Raw genomic sequence first — 12564 nt, forward strand, 5'->3', positions numbered from 1 at the left:
GGAGATCTACCTGGAGGAGATCTACCTGGAGGGGATCTACCTGGAGAGGATCTATCTGGAGGAGATCTACCTGGAGGGGATCTACCTGGAGAGGATCTATCTGGAGGAGATCTACCTGGAGAGGATCTATCTGGAGAGGATCTATCTGGAGGAGATCTACCTGGAGGGGATCTATCTGGAGAGGATCTATCTGGAGGAGATCTACCTGGAGGGGATCTACCTGGAGAGGATCTATCTGGAGGAGATCTACCTGGAGAGGATCTACCTGGAGGAGATCTACCTGGAGAGGATCTATCTGGAGGGGATCTACCTGAAGAGGATCTACTTGGAGGGGATCTACCTGGAGGGGATCTACCTGGAGAGGATCTACCTGGAGAGGTCATCAGCTGTCCTGGAGGGGGGACATGATGAAGGATGATGCTGAAGCTTCAGCTCCCAGTTTACATGTAGCACCGTGACCAGGAATTCCTGCTACTGTCAATCAATCAATCAATCGATCAATCAATCAATCATCAGTCACTAACATCCTCCTCCTCATCATCGTCAACATCAAAAGATTTCCTGTTTCAGTGTTGGTGTCCGCTGACAGTTCGGAGGCTGAGTGTTTGACAGCTCGCTGTCTCTCAACACGTCTGACTTCCTGACCTCAGATTTAGAGCTGAGAACACAAAGCACGTGTTTAAATGTCTTTCCAGGCTGAAGGAGATGAATAACAAGCAGAGCTCGGATCGTTTCGCGGTCAGGCGTGTTGAAACCTGCAGCTTCCTGCCTGAACACACCTGGAGAGCAGGACTGACGGGACCTGCAGCTCCTCAGAGTCCCGTGGATCCTCCTGTGAAGGTCACGCTGTTCTCCTGATGACGTCATGTTCTGGACCAGCCTGGTGGAACCTGAAGCCAGAGCTGAGGCGCAGAACAGCTGTAGTTGTGGGGATGTTCCAGCAGGGGGCGATGATGTTGGTTCCAGAAGGAGCCCGGGTCCTTCAGAGCCCTTCAGAACCTTCAGAGTGTCAATCAACATAATCCAGGTTCCAGAACCTGACCTGGTCTCTGTCACCAGCACCGTCTGGACCAGACTCTGGTTTTCAAATCAGTCTGTTGATTTGATTTTATAAGCTAAATCACAGCTCCTCCTCTGTCAGTCATGTCTCAGTCATGTGACAGGCTGGACCAATCACTTTACACCTGGTTCACAGTCTGGAGACCTGCTGGAGGCTTCAGGACGCTGTCATTCAGACACTGTCATTCAGACACTGTGTGGGCGGAGGCTGTCCCTGTGTGGGCGGAGGCTGTCCCTGTGTGGGCGGAGGCTGTCCCTGTGTGGGTGGAGACTGCTCCCTGTGTGGGTGGAGACTGCTCCCTGTGTGGGTGGAGACTGCTCCCTGTGTGGGCGGAGGCTGTCCCTGTGTGGGCGGAGGCTGTCCCTGTGTGGGCGGAGGCTGCTCCCTGTGTGGGCGGAGACTGCTCCCTGTGTGGGCGGAGGCTGTCCCTGTGTGGGCGGAGGCTGTCCCTGTGTGGGCGGAGGCTGTCCCTGTGTGGGCGGAGGCTGTCCCTGTGTGGGCGGAGACTGTCCCTGTGTGGGCGGAGGCTGTCCCTGTGTGGGCGGAGGCTGTCCCTGTGTGGGCGGAGGCTGTCCCTGTGTGGGCGGAGGCTGTCCCTGTGTGGGCGGAGGCTGTCCCTGTGTGGGCGGCTGGCTGCAGCAGAGGCCTGACTCAGGCATGTTGAGGCGGAGAGGCAGGTGGAGGAGTGGAGGTGAGGGTGTGGCGGAGTGCAGCAGGACTTCTCTCTTCCTCCTCCGGTGAGACGGAGGAGCCGTTGGTGACCGTGACCTCAGTCTGGGACCCGGTGCTGCAGGACACACCTGGACCACCTGCTGGGATTGACCAGGTAAACTGGACCCCCTGCTGCTACCTGACACCTGTTGCTACCTGCTATCTGCTACCTACTAGCTATTGCTACTTGTTGCTACCTGCTACCTGTTGCTACCTGATAACTATTGCTACTTGTTGCTACCTGCTACCTGTTGCTACCTGTTGTTACCTGCTACCTGTTGCTACCTGCTGCTACCTGTTGCTACCTGCTGATACCTGTTGCTACCTGCTACCTGTTGCTACCTGCTACCTGTTGCTACCTGCTACCTGTTGCTACCTGCTACCTGTTGCTACCTGCCGCTACCTGCTACTTGTTGCTACCTGCTAACTGTTGCTACCTGCTGCTACCTACTAGCTATTGCTACTTGTTGCTACCTGCTACTTGTTACTACCTGCTACCTGTTGCTACCTGCTAACTATTGCTACTTGTTGCTACCTGCTACCTGTTGCTACCTGCTGCTACCTGTTGCTACCTGCTACCTGTTGCTACCTGCTGCTACCTGCTGCTACCTGTTGCTACCTGCTACCTGTTGCTACCTGCTGATACCTGCTACCTGTTGCTACCTGCTGCTACCTGCTGCTACCTGTTGCTACCTGCTACCTGTTGCTACCTGCTACCTGTTGCTACCTGCTGCTACCTGCTGCTACCTGTTGCTACCTGCTACCTGTTGCTACCTGCTACCTGTTGCTACCTGCTACCTGTTGCTACCAGCTACCCCTTCTCATACTACCTGTTGCTACCTGCTACCTGTTGCTACCTGCCGCTACCTGCTACCTGTTGCTACCTGCCGCTACCTGCTACCTGTTGCTACCTGCCGCTACCTGCTACCTGTTGCTACCTGCCGCTACCTGCTACTTGTTGCTACCTGCCGCTACCTGCTACTTGTTGCTACCTGCTACCTGTTGCTACCTGCTACTTGTTGCTACCTGCTACCTGTTGCTACCTGCTACCTGCTACCTGTTGCTACCTGCTACTTGTTGCTACCTGCTACTTGTTGCTACCTGCTACCTGCTGCTACCTTCTACGTGCTACCTTCTACCTGCTGCTACCTGCCGCTACCTGCTACTTCTTGCTACCTGCTGCTACCTGCTGCTACCTACTACCTGTTGCTACCAGCTACCCCCCCTCATACTACCTGTTGCTACCTGCTACCTGTTGCTACCTTTTACCTGCTGCTACCTGCTGCTACCTTCTACCTGTTGCTACCTTTTACCCGCTGCTACCTGCTACCTGCTGCTACCTTCTACCTGTTGCTACCTGCCACTACCTTCCAGGCCTGTGTGGTATACCGGTTTGTACCGAATACCGGTTTTTATTTTCGTTATGATATAATTTTTTCATATAACGCAATACTGGTGAACAGCCCAAACAACGTCCGGAACATGCGCGGCGGTAAAGTGTTTCAGCAGGGACCCATTTCACTGCTGCACACCAACAACACAGCGTGTTGTTGGCTGCCGGCGAGAGCTCTCAAAGTGAAGCACACGCTGTTTACCCAGAGAAACTAATACCAACAAGAGGAGCCACGTCTGTGGTTTGGAAGTTTTTCGCCTTTAAAAGGTCGGATGTGGATCAAACAACTATCTTTTGGAAATGCTGTCGAGCAGAAGTGGTAGTCCGCGGTGCTAACACTAGCAATTAGCTTCACCACTTTAGCCAAAAACACGTTTTAGAGAACCAGGAATGTCATAAACTAAGATCCACACCCTTCACATCCACAGCTCAATCTGCAGTAGCAGTCAGACGTCCATTCAAGATGCGTTCGCTAAAGGGACTGCATGTGAGAAAAAAAAAAAAAAAAACAAGCGGCGGGTTGAGATCGCAATCACACAGTCTGGACATGAAAAAAAAAACATAATATAGTCCTTATGACAGTAAAATGGGCTATTTAAAGCCAATCAACTGCAGTAATTATTTTCTTATTAGAAGAAAATGTTTAACAACACTCTGCATAAAAAAAATACCGCCAAATACCGTGAAACCGGTGTGAATTAAAAAAAACCGTGATATGAAATTTTTGCCATACCGCCCAGCCCTACTACCTTCTACCTGCTGCTACCTTCAACCTGTTGCTAACTGCTACCTGCTGCTACCTTCTACCTGCTGCTAACTTCTACCTGCTGCCAACTATTGCTACCTGCTACCTGTTGCTTCCTTCTACCTGCTGTTACCTTCTAAATGCTTCTACCTGCTACTACCTGCTACCTGTTGCTACCAGCTACCCCCTCTCATACTACCTGTTGCTACCTGCCGCGACCTGTTTCCTGTTGCTACCTGCTACTTGTTGCTACCTGCTGCTACCTACTACTTGTTGCTACCTGCTACTTGTTGCTACCTGCTACTTGTTGCTACCTGCTTCTTGTTGCTACCTTCTACCTGCTAACTTCTACCTGCTCTTACCTGCTACCTGTTGCTACCTTCTACCTGCTGCTACCTTCTACCTGCTGCTTGCTGCTACCTGCTGCTACCTTCTACCTGCTGCTACCTGTTGCTACCTTCTACCTGCTGCTACCTTCTACCTGCTGCTAACTGCTACCTGCTGCTACCTTCCACCTGCTGCTAACTTCTACCTGCTGCCTGCTGCTAACTGCTACCTGCTGCTACCTTCTACCTGCTGCTAACTGCTACCTGCTGCTACCTTCTACCTGCTGCTAACTTCTACCTGCTGCTACCTGCTGCTACCTTCTACCTGCTGCTACCTGCTGCTACCTTCTACCTGCTGCTAACTGCTACCTGCTGCTACCTTCTACCTGCTGCTAACTGCTACCTGCTGCTAACTTCTACCTGCTGCCTGCTGCTAACTTCTACCTGCTGCCTGCTGCTAACTGCTACCTGCTGCTACCTTCTACCTGCTGCTAACTGCTACCTGCTGCTACCTTCTACCTGCTGCTAACTTCTACCTGCTGCCACCTACTGCTACCTGCTACCTGTTGCTACCTGCCGCTACCTTCTACCTGCTGCTAACTTCTACCTCCCGCTACCTTCTACCTGCTGCTAACTTCTACCTGCTGCCACCTACTGCTACCTGCTACCTGTTGCTACCTGCCGCTACCTTCTACCAGCTGCTAACTTCTACCTGCTGCCACCTACTGCTACCTGCTACCTGTTGCTTCCTTCTACCTGCTGCTACCTTCTAAATGCTTCTACCTGCTACCTGCTACCTGTTGCTACCTGCTGCTTCCTGCCACCTGTTGCTATCTTCTACCTGCTGCTACCTGCTACCTGTTGCTACCTTCTACCTGCTGCTACCTGCTACCTGTTGCTACCTTCTACCTGCTGCTACCTGTTGCTACCTGCTACCTATTGCTACCTGCGGCTACCTGCTACTTGTTGCTACCTGCTATCTGTTGCTACCTGTTGCTACCTGTTGCTACCTGCTATCTGTTGCTACCTGCTGCTACCTGCTACCTGTTGCTACCTGCTATCTGCTGCTACCTGCTACTTGTTGCTACCTGCTAGCTGCTACCTGCTGCCTGAGCTAGTTGCTGGAAGCCTCACCTGTCTGTCAATCAGTGTTGTGCTGGCTGCAGGTGAGCAGGGAGGAACATTAACTCCTGGCTCACACATTCCTGACAGTGACTCAGCTCATGTTTCTCTCAGCCGGCAGTGGCACGGCCACATTCTGCTCTGCTGGATTTAACACTGCGAAACGGATCCGTATCGCAGCGGATCTGACCAGTCGTGAGTAGAAAGCGTTAGCGTTCAGCGGATCTGGAGCGTGCTGTGTCTTTCCCTCTTCCTGGGCGTTTGGCAGGATCTTATGTGTCTGGTCGTTTCACAGTGAGGAGCGGGAACAGGAAACCTGACACCGACACGGGACAGCAAAGATCACTTTCTTTATTCAAAATAAAAGCGTCAAATCTAATGATCCTGACTGTCAACCGGGGAAGGACAGAACCAGCCAGAACCCGAGTCCAACCAGAGCGGCAGAGTGAAACGCTGGACTAATAATCCAGCTGAAATCTCTGAAAGATTCAGTCTTCCTCTAATCTCAGTGTGAGACCGCACTCTTGAACCTGTCTGGAAGGAGGTCCTGCTCCCAGCATGCTCTGTAACTGACGGGACGCAATCAGTGATTCATTCCAGTTCAAGGTCCACCCAGACTCGTAAAGCCAGAGTCCCTCTGCTCAGAACACACCTCCGTCGCTCTGACCGGAGAACACAGGCTTCAGTCTGGAACCCAGCACAACGGGGAGGGAACCTCCTCCTGAGGACCTCGGAGTCTGGATCACTGAGGAACCTCCTCCTGAGGACCTCGGAGTCTGGATCACTGAGGGAACCTCTTCCTGAGGACCTTGGCGGTCCCCCCTGACCATCTCTGTCCCCCCCCTCCCTGTGTCTCCAGGCTGTCTGGGTCTGCAGTCACAATGCGCAGGTTCAGCTCTGAGGGGTCCCTGCTGGACCTGGACCTCCTGCCCTGGAAGCTGCAGGAGGGCAGGCCCGAGTCTGGACCGTCCCCGCCTCGGCCCGAGGCCCCCACCATCGTGGAGCCCCCCCGGAGCCGGCGGCTGCTGGCGGAGCACAGCGTCAGCGTGGAGGACCTGACGGAGCTGGGCCAGCAGGACCAGCACCTGCTGGGAGTGGGCGGGCTCAGCCAGGGCTGCCGGGCCTACAGCGACGGCCAGCTGGTCCCCGACGGTGCCCAGGGGGGCCCCGGCCCTGGCCCCGGCCCCGGCCCCGGCCCCGCCTACAAACCCCACCCCCGACACCACCGGGCCAAGCTGTCGGCCGCCAAGCTGCACCTGAAGAGCCTGTTTGGACAGGTGGGTCCTCTGTGAGACCGGGGTCTGTCCGGACCCAGCAGGGCCGCCGGACATGATGAGACCCGTCCTTCCCGTGGGGGTCCTGGGTCCTGGGCTTCCGGATCAGCCTGACCGGACTGTGGTTTGTGTTTCAGAGTCCTCACTCCTCACACTCCAACCTGGCAACCGCCGCCGAGCACAAAGACAGGTGAGCCTCTGCCTCGGTGCCGGTCTGACCCGGGTCTGTCCGTCCTGACCCCGGTCCGGTCTGTCCTGACCCCAGTCCGGCTGGTCCGTCCTGATCCGGGTCTGTCCATCCTGACCAGGGTCCGGTCGGGCAGTCCTGATCCGGGGCTGGTCTGTCCTGACCCCGGTCCGTCTGTCCTGTCCCGCTGTCCCCCCAGTGTGACGGAGCGCCGGTCTCGCCTGGCCTTCATGCGGCAGTGGAGCCAGGTGGGCCACGGGAAGAAGAGGGTCAGCCGGGAGGAGCTGGACACCTGGGCCAAGTCCCTGGAGGACCTGCTGGCCAGTCACAGTAAGTCTTCTCATCCTGGACTGTGTCAGGGGACGGTCTCCACACAGTCTGGTCCTCCCGGGTCCTCCCGGGTCCTCTCCAGTGGAACCGTTCCCCCTAACCCTGCTGCTGTCGTTAGAACCATCATAGACGCTCAGTGTCACTGACCACAGTCACACTACCCGGGATCACGGTTCAAGCACATGACTGGAGAACCGACAGACCCGGCTGGGCCAGAACGCCACGCCGCCGTCTCATGGGTTCCAGTCTGCCGTGTTCTGTCCCCCGAGGCCCTGTGTTCCTGCGTTCCGCTGATCTTCATGTTCTCCCTGCTCCTCCAGCCGGCGTGTCGGTGTTCGGAGCGTTCCTGCGTTCCGAGTTCAGCGAGGAGAACCTGCAGTTCTACCTGGCCTGTGAGCAGTACCAGAACTCCTCCAACAACTTCAGCCTGCAGCGCAGGGCCCGGGACATCAGCGCCACCTACGTCCAGCCGGGGGCGCCGCGCGAGGTACGCTTGGTCCTCCGGTTTGGATTACAAAGTGAGCGCAGACGTCTGTGGTTAAAAGTTGTTTGCCGCCATCTAGTGGGCGTCAACAGTAACAGCAACTGGCACTGCAAGATCACCTTTGTAATCCAAACGATCACATTTTGGAAACTGTAATTTAGAAACGTGATAAAAATATTTAGTTAAAGAAGCACACATCATATGATAATTGCACATCCAAAATGTAGTGAGATAAAAGACAAAACACAAGTTTTTTCGGCAAATTAAATTGATTGTTAAAGAATAATGATGAATGAATAATGATAAACGAACAACGTTGATCAGAAATGAACAAAGCAGCAGAAGCATAATCAATACAAGTATTGTGTTGTGTTGTGTTGTGAAGTCCAGATTCCTTCCTGTCCTGGAGCCACAGCCAGAGATCGAGCTGGTCCTGCAGCTGCTTCAGTCTCCCTGGTTTCCACTGATGGGCTAAAAATAAATTAATTTTCCTGGCTGACCAAACTTCAGGGGTAGAGAACATTAGACTGAAATTATAATGCAGGCGTCTGGTTTGACCAGGCGGCGTTCCACAAGTGCCGTCTGGTCACGTGACACCGTTCGCCAAACGGCGTCTGCCCATAAATATGCTGCTTTAAACGCCGTTTCTGACGCCGTATTTTTGATCATATCGGCCGGCCATAGACGCGCCGCTCCGGGTCCTCCCAGAGGACACGCTCCGGGTCCCAGAGGACACGCTCCGGGTCCCAGAGGACACGCTCCGGGTCCCAGAGGACACGCTCCAGGTCCCAGAGCGTGTCCTGTCGTAGAACAGCAGACTCAGGAACAGGAACGGCTTTAGAACTGTGAAGTTTAAATAGTTTTAAATCATTCCGGATCTTTTAGCGTTTTGTTTTTAGTCCATCTATCAGACTGATGGAGGTTCTGTCAGAGTTATGGAGGGTCTGCTGGTCTGAAGGAGGTTCTGCTGGTCCTGGTCCATCCAGTGTTATTCAGTCAGCAGAACCAGCTGGACTAAATTTCTCCTTCTTGAAGTCTGGTTCTCAGAAAGGATGCAGCAGTGGAACGGTTCTGCAGCTGAGACCAGCTGGAGTTCGGAACCTCCAGAACGTTCCAGAGATGATGGTAAAGTGTTTGCTTCAGAACGGCAGAGAGAGCCGTCCCGGCTGAGGTTACTCCGGTGGAACCAACAGAACAGATGCTTGATGGGCTTCATCATCCTGGAACCACCATGTGTGGCCAGTAGAGGGCGCCGTGGAACCACAGGAGGAACAAGAAGGTCTCCAGCAGGGAGAACCGGTTCAGAGCGCTGCTCCGCTCTCAGCTCTGCCACTGCAGGGGAACCGGTGGAGAACTCTTCCCAGTTCAACCAACCGGTTTGAGATAGATACATACAGATAGATCTAGATACAGACGCGTCACTGCTCCACCCTCAACAGGGCAGGAGCCTGGTTCTGCAGGGTTCTCCTCTGAGCCTGGTTCTGCAGGGTTCTCCTCCTCTGAGCCTGGTTCTGCAGGGTTCTCCTCTGAGCCTGGTTCTGCAGGGTTCTCCTCTGAGCCTGGTTCTGCAGGGTTCTCCTCCTCTGAGCCTGGTTCTGCAGGTTCTCTGTTAGTGTCTGTGTTGTGATGGAACTTTATAAATAAAGCTAATTGAACGGAACACTCTGTCTGTAGGAGGATCAGTGAGTTCTGCGTTCTGTAGGGACAACTGTCCTTGTTGGAATGTCCTGCTGTCTGAGTCCGTCCTCCAGAGGACTGGTTCGAGACGGATCACTTCCTGTCACACAGCCTGACCCGGTCCTGTCCCTGTCCCTGTCCCCGCTGTCCCTCCTGCAGGTGAACCTGGACAGTAAGACCAGAGACCTGACACTCCAGCTGCTGCAGGCTCCGTCCCACAGCTCGCTGTCCCACGCCCAGAGACGGGTCTACGCCCTGCTGGACACGGACTGCTACCCCCGCTTCCTGCAGTCCAGCCTCTACCTGTCCCTACGGGCAGAGGCCGACTAGAGCCTGGACCCAGCTGGACCCGGCTGGACTGGAGTGGACTAAGTGACTGAGGGGTTGCAGGACCGTCCCTGAATGTTTGACTCTGAGCAGGACAGCAGTGTTTGTCTGCTGTGGACCTGAAGACGACGAGGCGTCAGGAGGACGAGACGTGGGCTGGATGTGACGTGAGGTGGACGTGTGTCCTCACTGCACCAGGACAGCGTTGGACATGTCCTCAGTGTCTCCACCATCTTGAAGCAGCCTCAGCCTCTGGTGGACGTCTGAAGCTTCATGTCCAAAGTGAGACAGACTGAGCTGAGCTGCAGGTGTCCAGGAGACGGGTGGAGGGACGGCCTCCTGTGTGTGGGTGGTCTGCATGTTCTCCCTGAGCTTCATCCAGCAGTGCTGAGCATTGTGGGGCTTCAGGCTGGTATAAATAAAGACGGCTGTAAAGCAGAGCGGAGTGTGGTGGTGTCAGGGACAGGGGACATCGTGCTGTGCTCACTGGACGATGTTCACGCAGTCCACATCGGGGTTCAGGTCAGTATCCCGGTTTCTGAAACATCTGGAATAACGTCTACCTGCTGAGACACAGTTCCTCCTGGTTACATGCTCCAGACCACGGCCACAGACATGGCTGCATTTACACTTCACGCCACTAGGGGTGCCGTTTGCATGCTAAACCTTCTTTTACACAGACACCACAGAAGAAGAAGGGCTGCAGGCTCTCTGCATGTTGTGAGCAGCAGAGTGTCAGCAGCGGGACGTGGTCACATGTTCAGTGAAGCCATGCAGCGTCTCTTCAGTCAAACAGAAGAACTGAACCATCGCTTCTGCACGTTGTATTTACTTGGTAGCAGTTAAACTGTGTCACCTGTCGTCCCTGGACTCATAAGACCATGGCTGTGTCCAAATGTCCACACTCTGTCCTCTATAGGGCACTACACAGTGAAGACGCCATTTGTAGGGCTGTCCGAATGTCCACCCTGTCCCCTGACCCCTCAGTCTCCACAGTGTGCTGCAGGGCCGTTTCTAGCTTCATGGGGGCCCGAGGCAAGATGTTGTCTGGGGGGGCCCTGTTTTGTCAGACTGTAATGAAGAGATTCCTGACCCTTTAGATGGTCTCCTCAGCCGAGGCTACAGTTAAAATCAAATGAGCCACTCAGGCAAGTTAAACCGATAAAACTATAATACGAGGAAAACCATCCTCTGTATGTCAATAAATAAAACTGATTGAGTATTTATAAAAAAACTATAAATAAGAAAACATAACAAATCAACATGTATTTTAAAGTGCAACAATAAAAACAAAAAAACACCGCTTAACATAATACTTAACGCTACAGTCTCACACTCAGCACAACAGCTAACAACACACTATTCCCAGCAACAGGCAGTGTGTTGCTAAAAACGTCTGCTTCCGAGCTTTCTGCCGTCTTCTTTTCTGGGGAACGTAAAAACAGAACTGATCTGAAATGGGCCTCTGCCTATTATACACAGTTGGGGTCCGTTACTCAAAAAAGTAAAGAGTTACTGATACTCGTTACTTTTGAAAAAAGTAGTGCCTTACACAACTTGATTACTCCATGGAAATAGTAACGAAGTTACACTACTCGTTACTGCGTAGAGCCCCGGAACTGTGCTCCGGTATATCCTCCCGCGGCGCGCTGCCATGCGCAGGTCTGTGGATCAAAACGTTATTTTGACTTATTGAAAAGAAAACTCGTCTTTTAAAATGTTTTATAGCCATTGGGATTGACTTCACGTGCTAACACGCCGTCCCCTGGACCACTGGAAGGAGGACTTTGTCCACTTTCGTAGTCCGGCTCTGACTGACGTCCAGCTGAGCTTTGAGCTAAGCTACTACGATGCTAACAGCTGGGAACCAGAGACACAGGGATTTATGAGCTTATCTAACTTTGTCAGTGACAGGGAAAGGGCGTGGGTCCCTGATAATCGGAGTGTTCCTTTAAAAGTGGCATTTACAGCAGGAGGGAGTGCAGTGTGTCAGTGGGGCACAAATTTATATAAAAATGTATATAAGGCAACCAATTTTACTTTGACGGTTCCATCAGCCCTGACCTGGAAGAGAGAGCCAGCAGCTGCTCGAATGGCCGCCGTTCATCTACTGGTGGTAATAAAAAAAAACTCTGCTTAAATAATATTTTGGTTGCTCTGTTTGCAGTCATTGTAAAAGTAACGATCGTAGCGTTTCATTTGTAACGATAGTTTAACTACCAATCTAGAAGGAGTAGTGCCGTTACACTACTCGTTCCCATCAAAGTAATTTAACTACTTGTAACGCTCGTTACTTGTCGTTACACACCCAACTCTGCTATTATATCAGTTCTGAATGAATCACAGAAAACTGATGGCCACTGGCAGGTCAGCTGGATCAAAAACAGGCAGCTGGCCATCTAAATGAGCAGCTGATGCTTCCTGGGCAGAAAGAGGTTCTGAGGTCAGTGACTGTTCTGGAGCTTCCTGGACAGAAGGAGGTCCTCAGATCCCTGATGGCCCCGGGGCTTCCTGGTCAGGATGTTCAGACCATCCCTCAGGCTCGATGTCTGGAGCTCCAAAATATTTTAGAATTGCTCCTGCAAAGACAAAGCTCAGTAGGTTATCAAGCAAAAATACATCCTGAGTACAGATTCTATTTTATTATTACAGCGTTGTTGCAGCAATGCAGAAAATTAAAATTAATCTGTTTTTAAATTAAACATTGTGATGTACAGTGTCCCTTTAGAGTTTGTACCCAGTTACAAAGCTGGCACTTTTAAGAGTTTTCTGCAATAGTTTGCAAATTGTACTAAAGTAATAAAACTAAGACAAATGAACCACTGCCACAACAGTCTAAAATAAGAATAAAACACCATGCCTAATATTTATAAATCACTTAAGACACACTAATCAAACACATTGTATTTGTTTTCATTGGTTTAATAT

The 12564-nt window shown here is 52.6% G+C and overlaps 1 protein-coding gene across 1 annotated transcript; it reads left to right on the forward strand.

The window, feature by feature from the left end:
* The first annotated feature begins 1732 nt into the window (after window positions 1-1732).
* Window positions 1733-10982, forward strand: LOC115409046 (regulator of G-protein signaling 1). The gene is made up of 6 exons (XM_030120014.1): window positions 1733-1886; window positions 6217-6634; window positions 6769-6821; window positions 7018-7148; window positions 7469-7635; window positions 9469-10982. The coding sequence occupies exons 2-6, from the start codon at window positions 6239-6241 to the stop codon at window positions 9637-9639; spliced, it is 918 nt and encodes a 305-aa protein (XP_029975874.1). The 5' UTR covers window positions 1733-1886; window positions 6217-6238; the 3' UTR covers window positions 9640-10982.
* The last annotated feature ends 1582 nt before the right edge of the window (window positions 10983-12564 follow it).

This window comes from Salarias fasciatus, chromosome 22 (genome assembly GCF_902148845.1).
Source record: "Salarias fasciatus chromosome 22, fSalaFa1.1, whole genome shotgun sequence".
Lineage (NCBI taxonomy): Eukaryota > Metazoa > Chordata > Actinopteri > Blenniiformes > Blenniidae > Salarias > Salarias fasciatus.

What these genes read in the sequence shown, in the direction of transcription:
- LOC115409046 (XM_030120014.1), top strand. Translation starts at nt 6,239, where the DNA reads ATGCGCAGGTTCAGCTCTGAGGGGTCCCTGCTGGACCTGGACCTCCTG. An exon ending in TGAAGAGCCTGTTTGGACAG is followed by an intron (nt 6,635 to 6,768) that starts GTGGGTCCTCTG and finishes TTTGTGTTTCAG; the next exon opens with AGTCCTCACTCCTCACACTC. An exon ending in GGACCTGCTGGCCAGTCACA is followed by an intron (nt 7,149 to 7,468) that starts GTAAGTCTTCTC and finishes CTGCTCCTCCAG; the next exon opens with CCGGCGTGTCGGTGTTCGGA.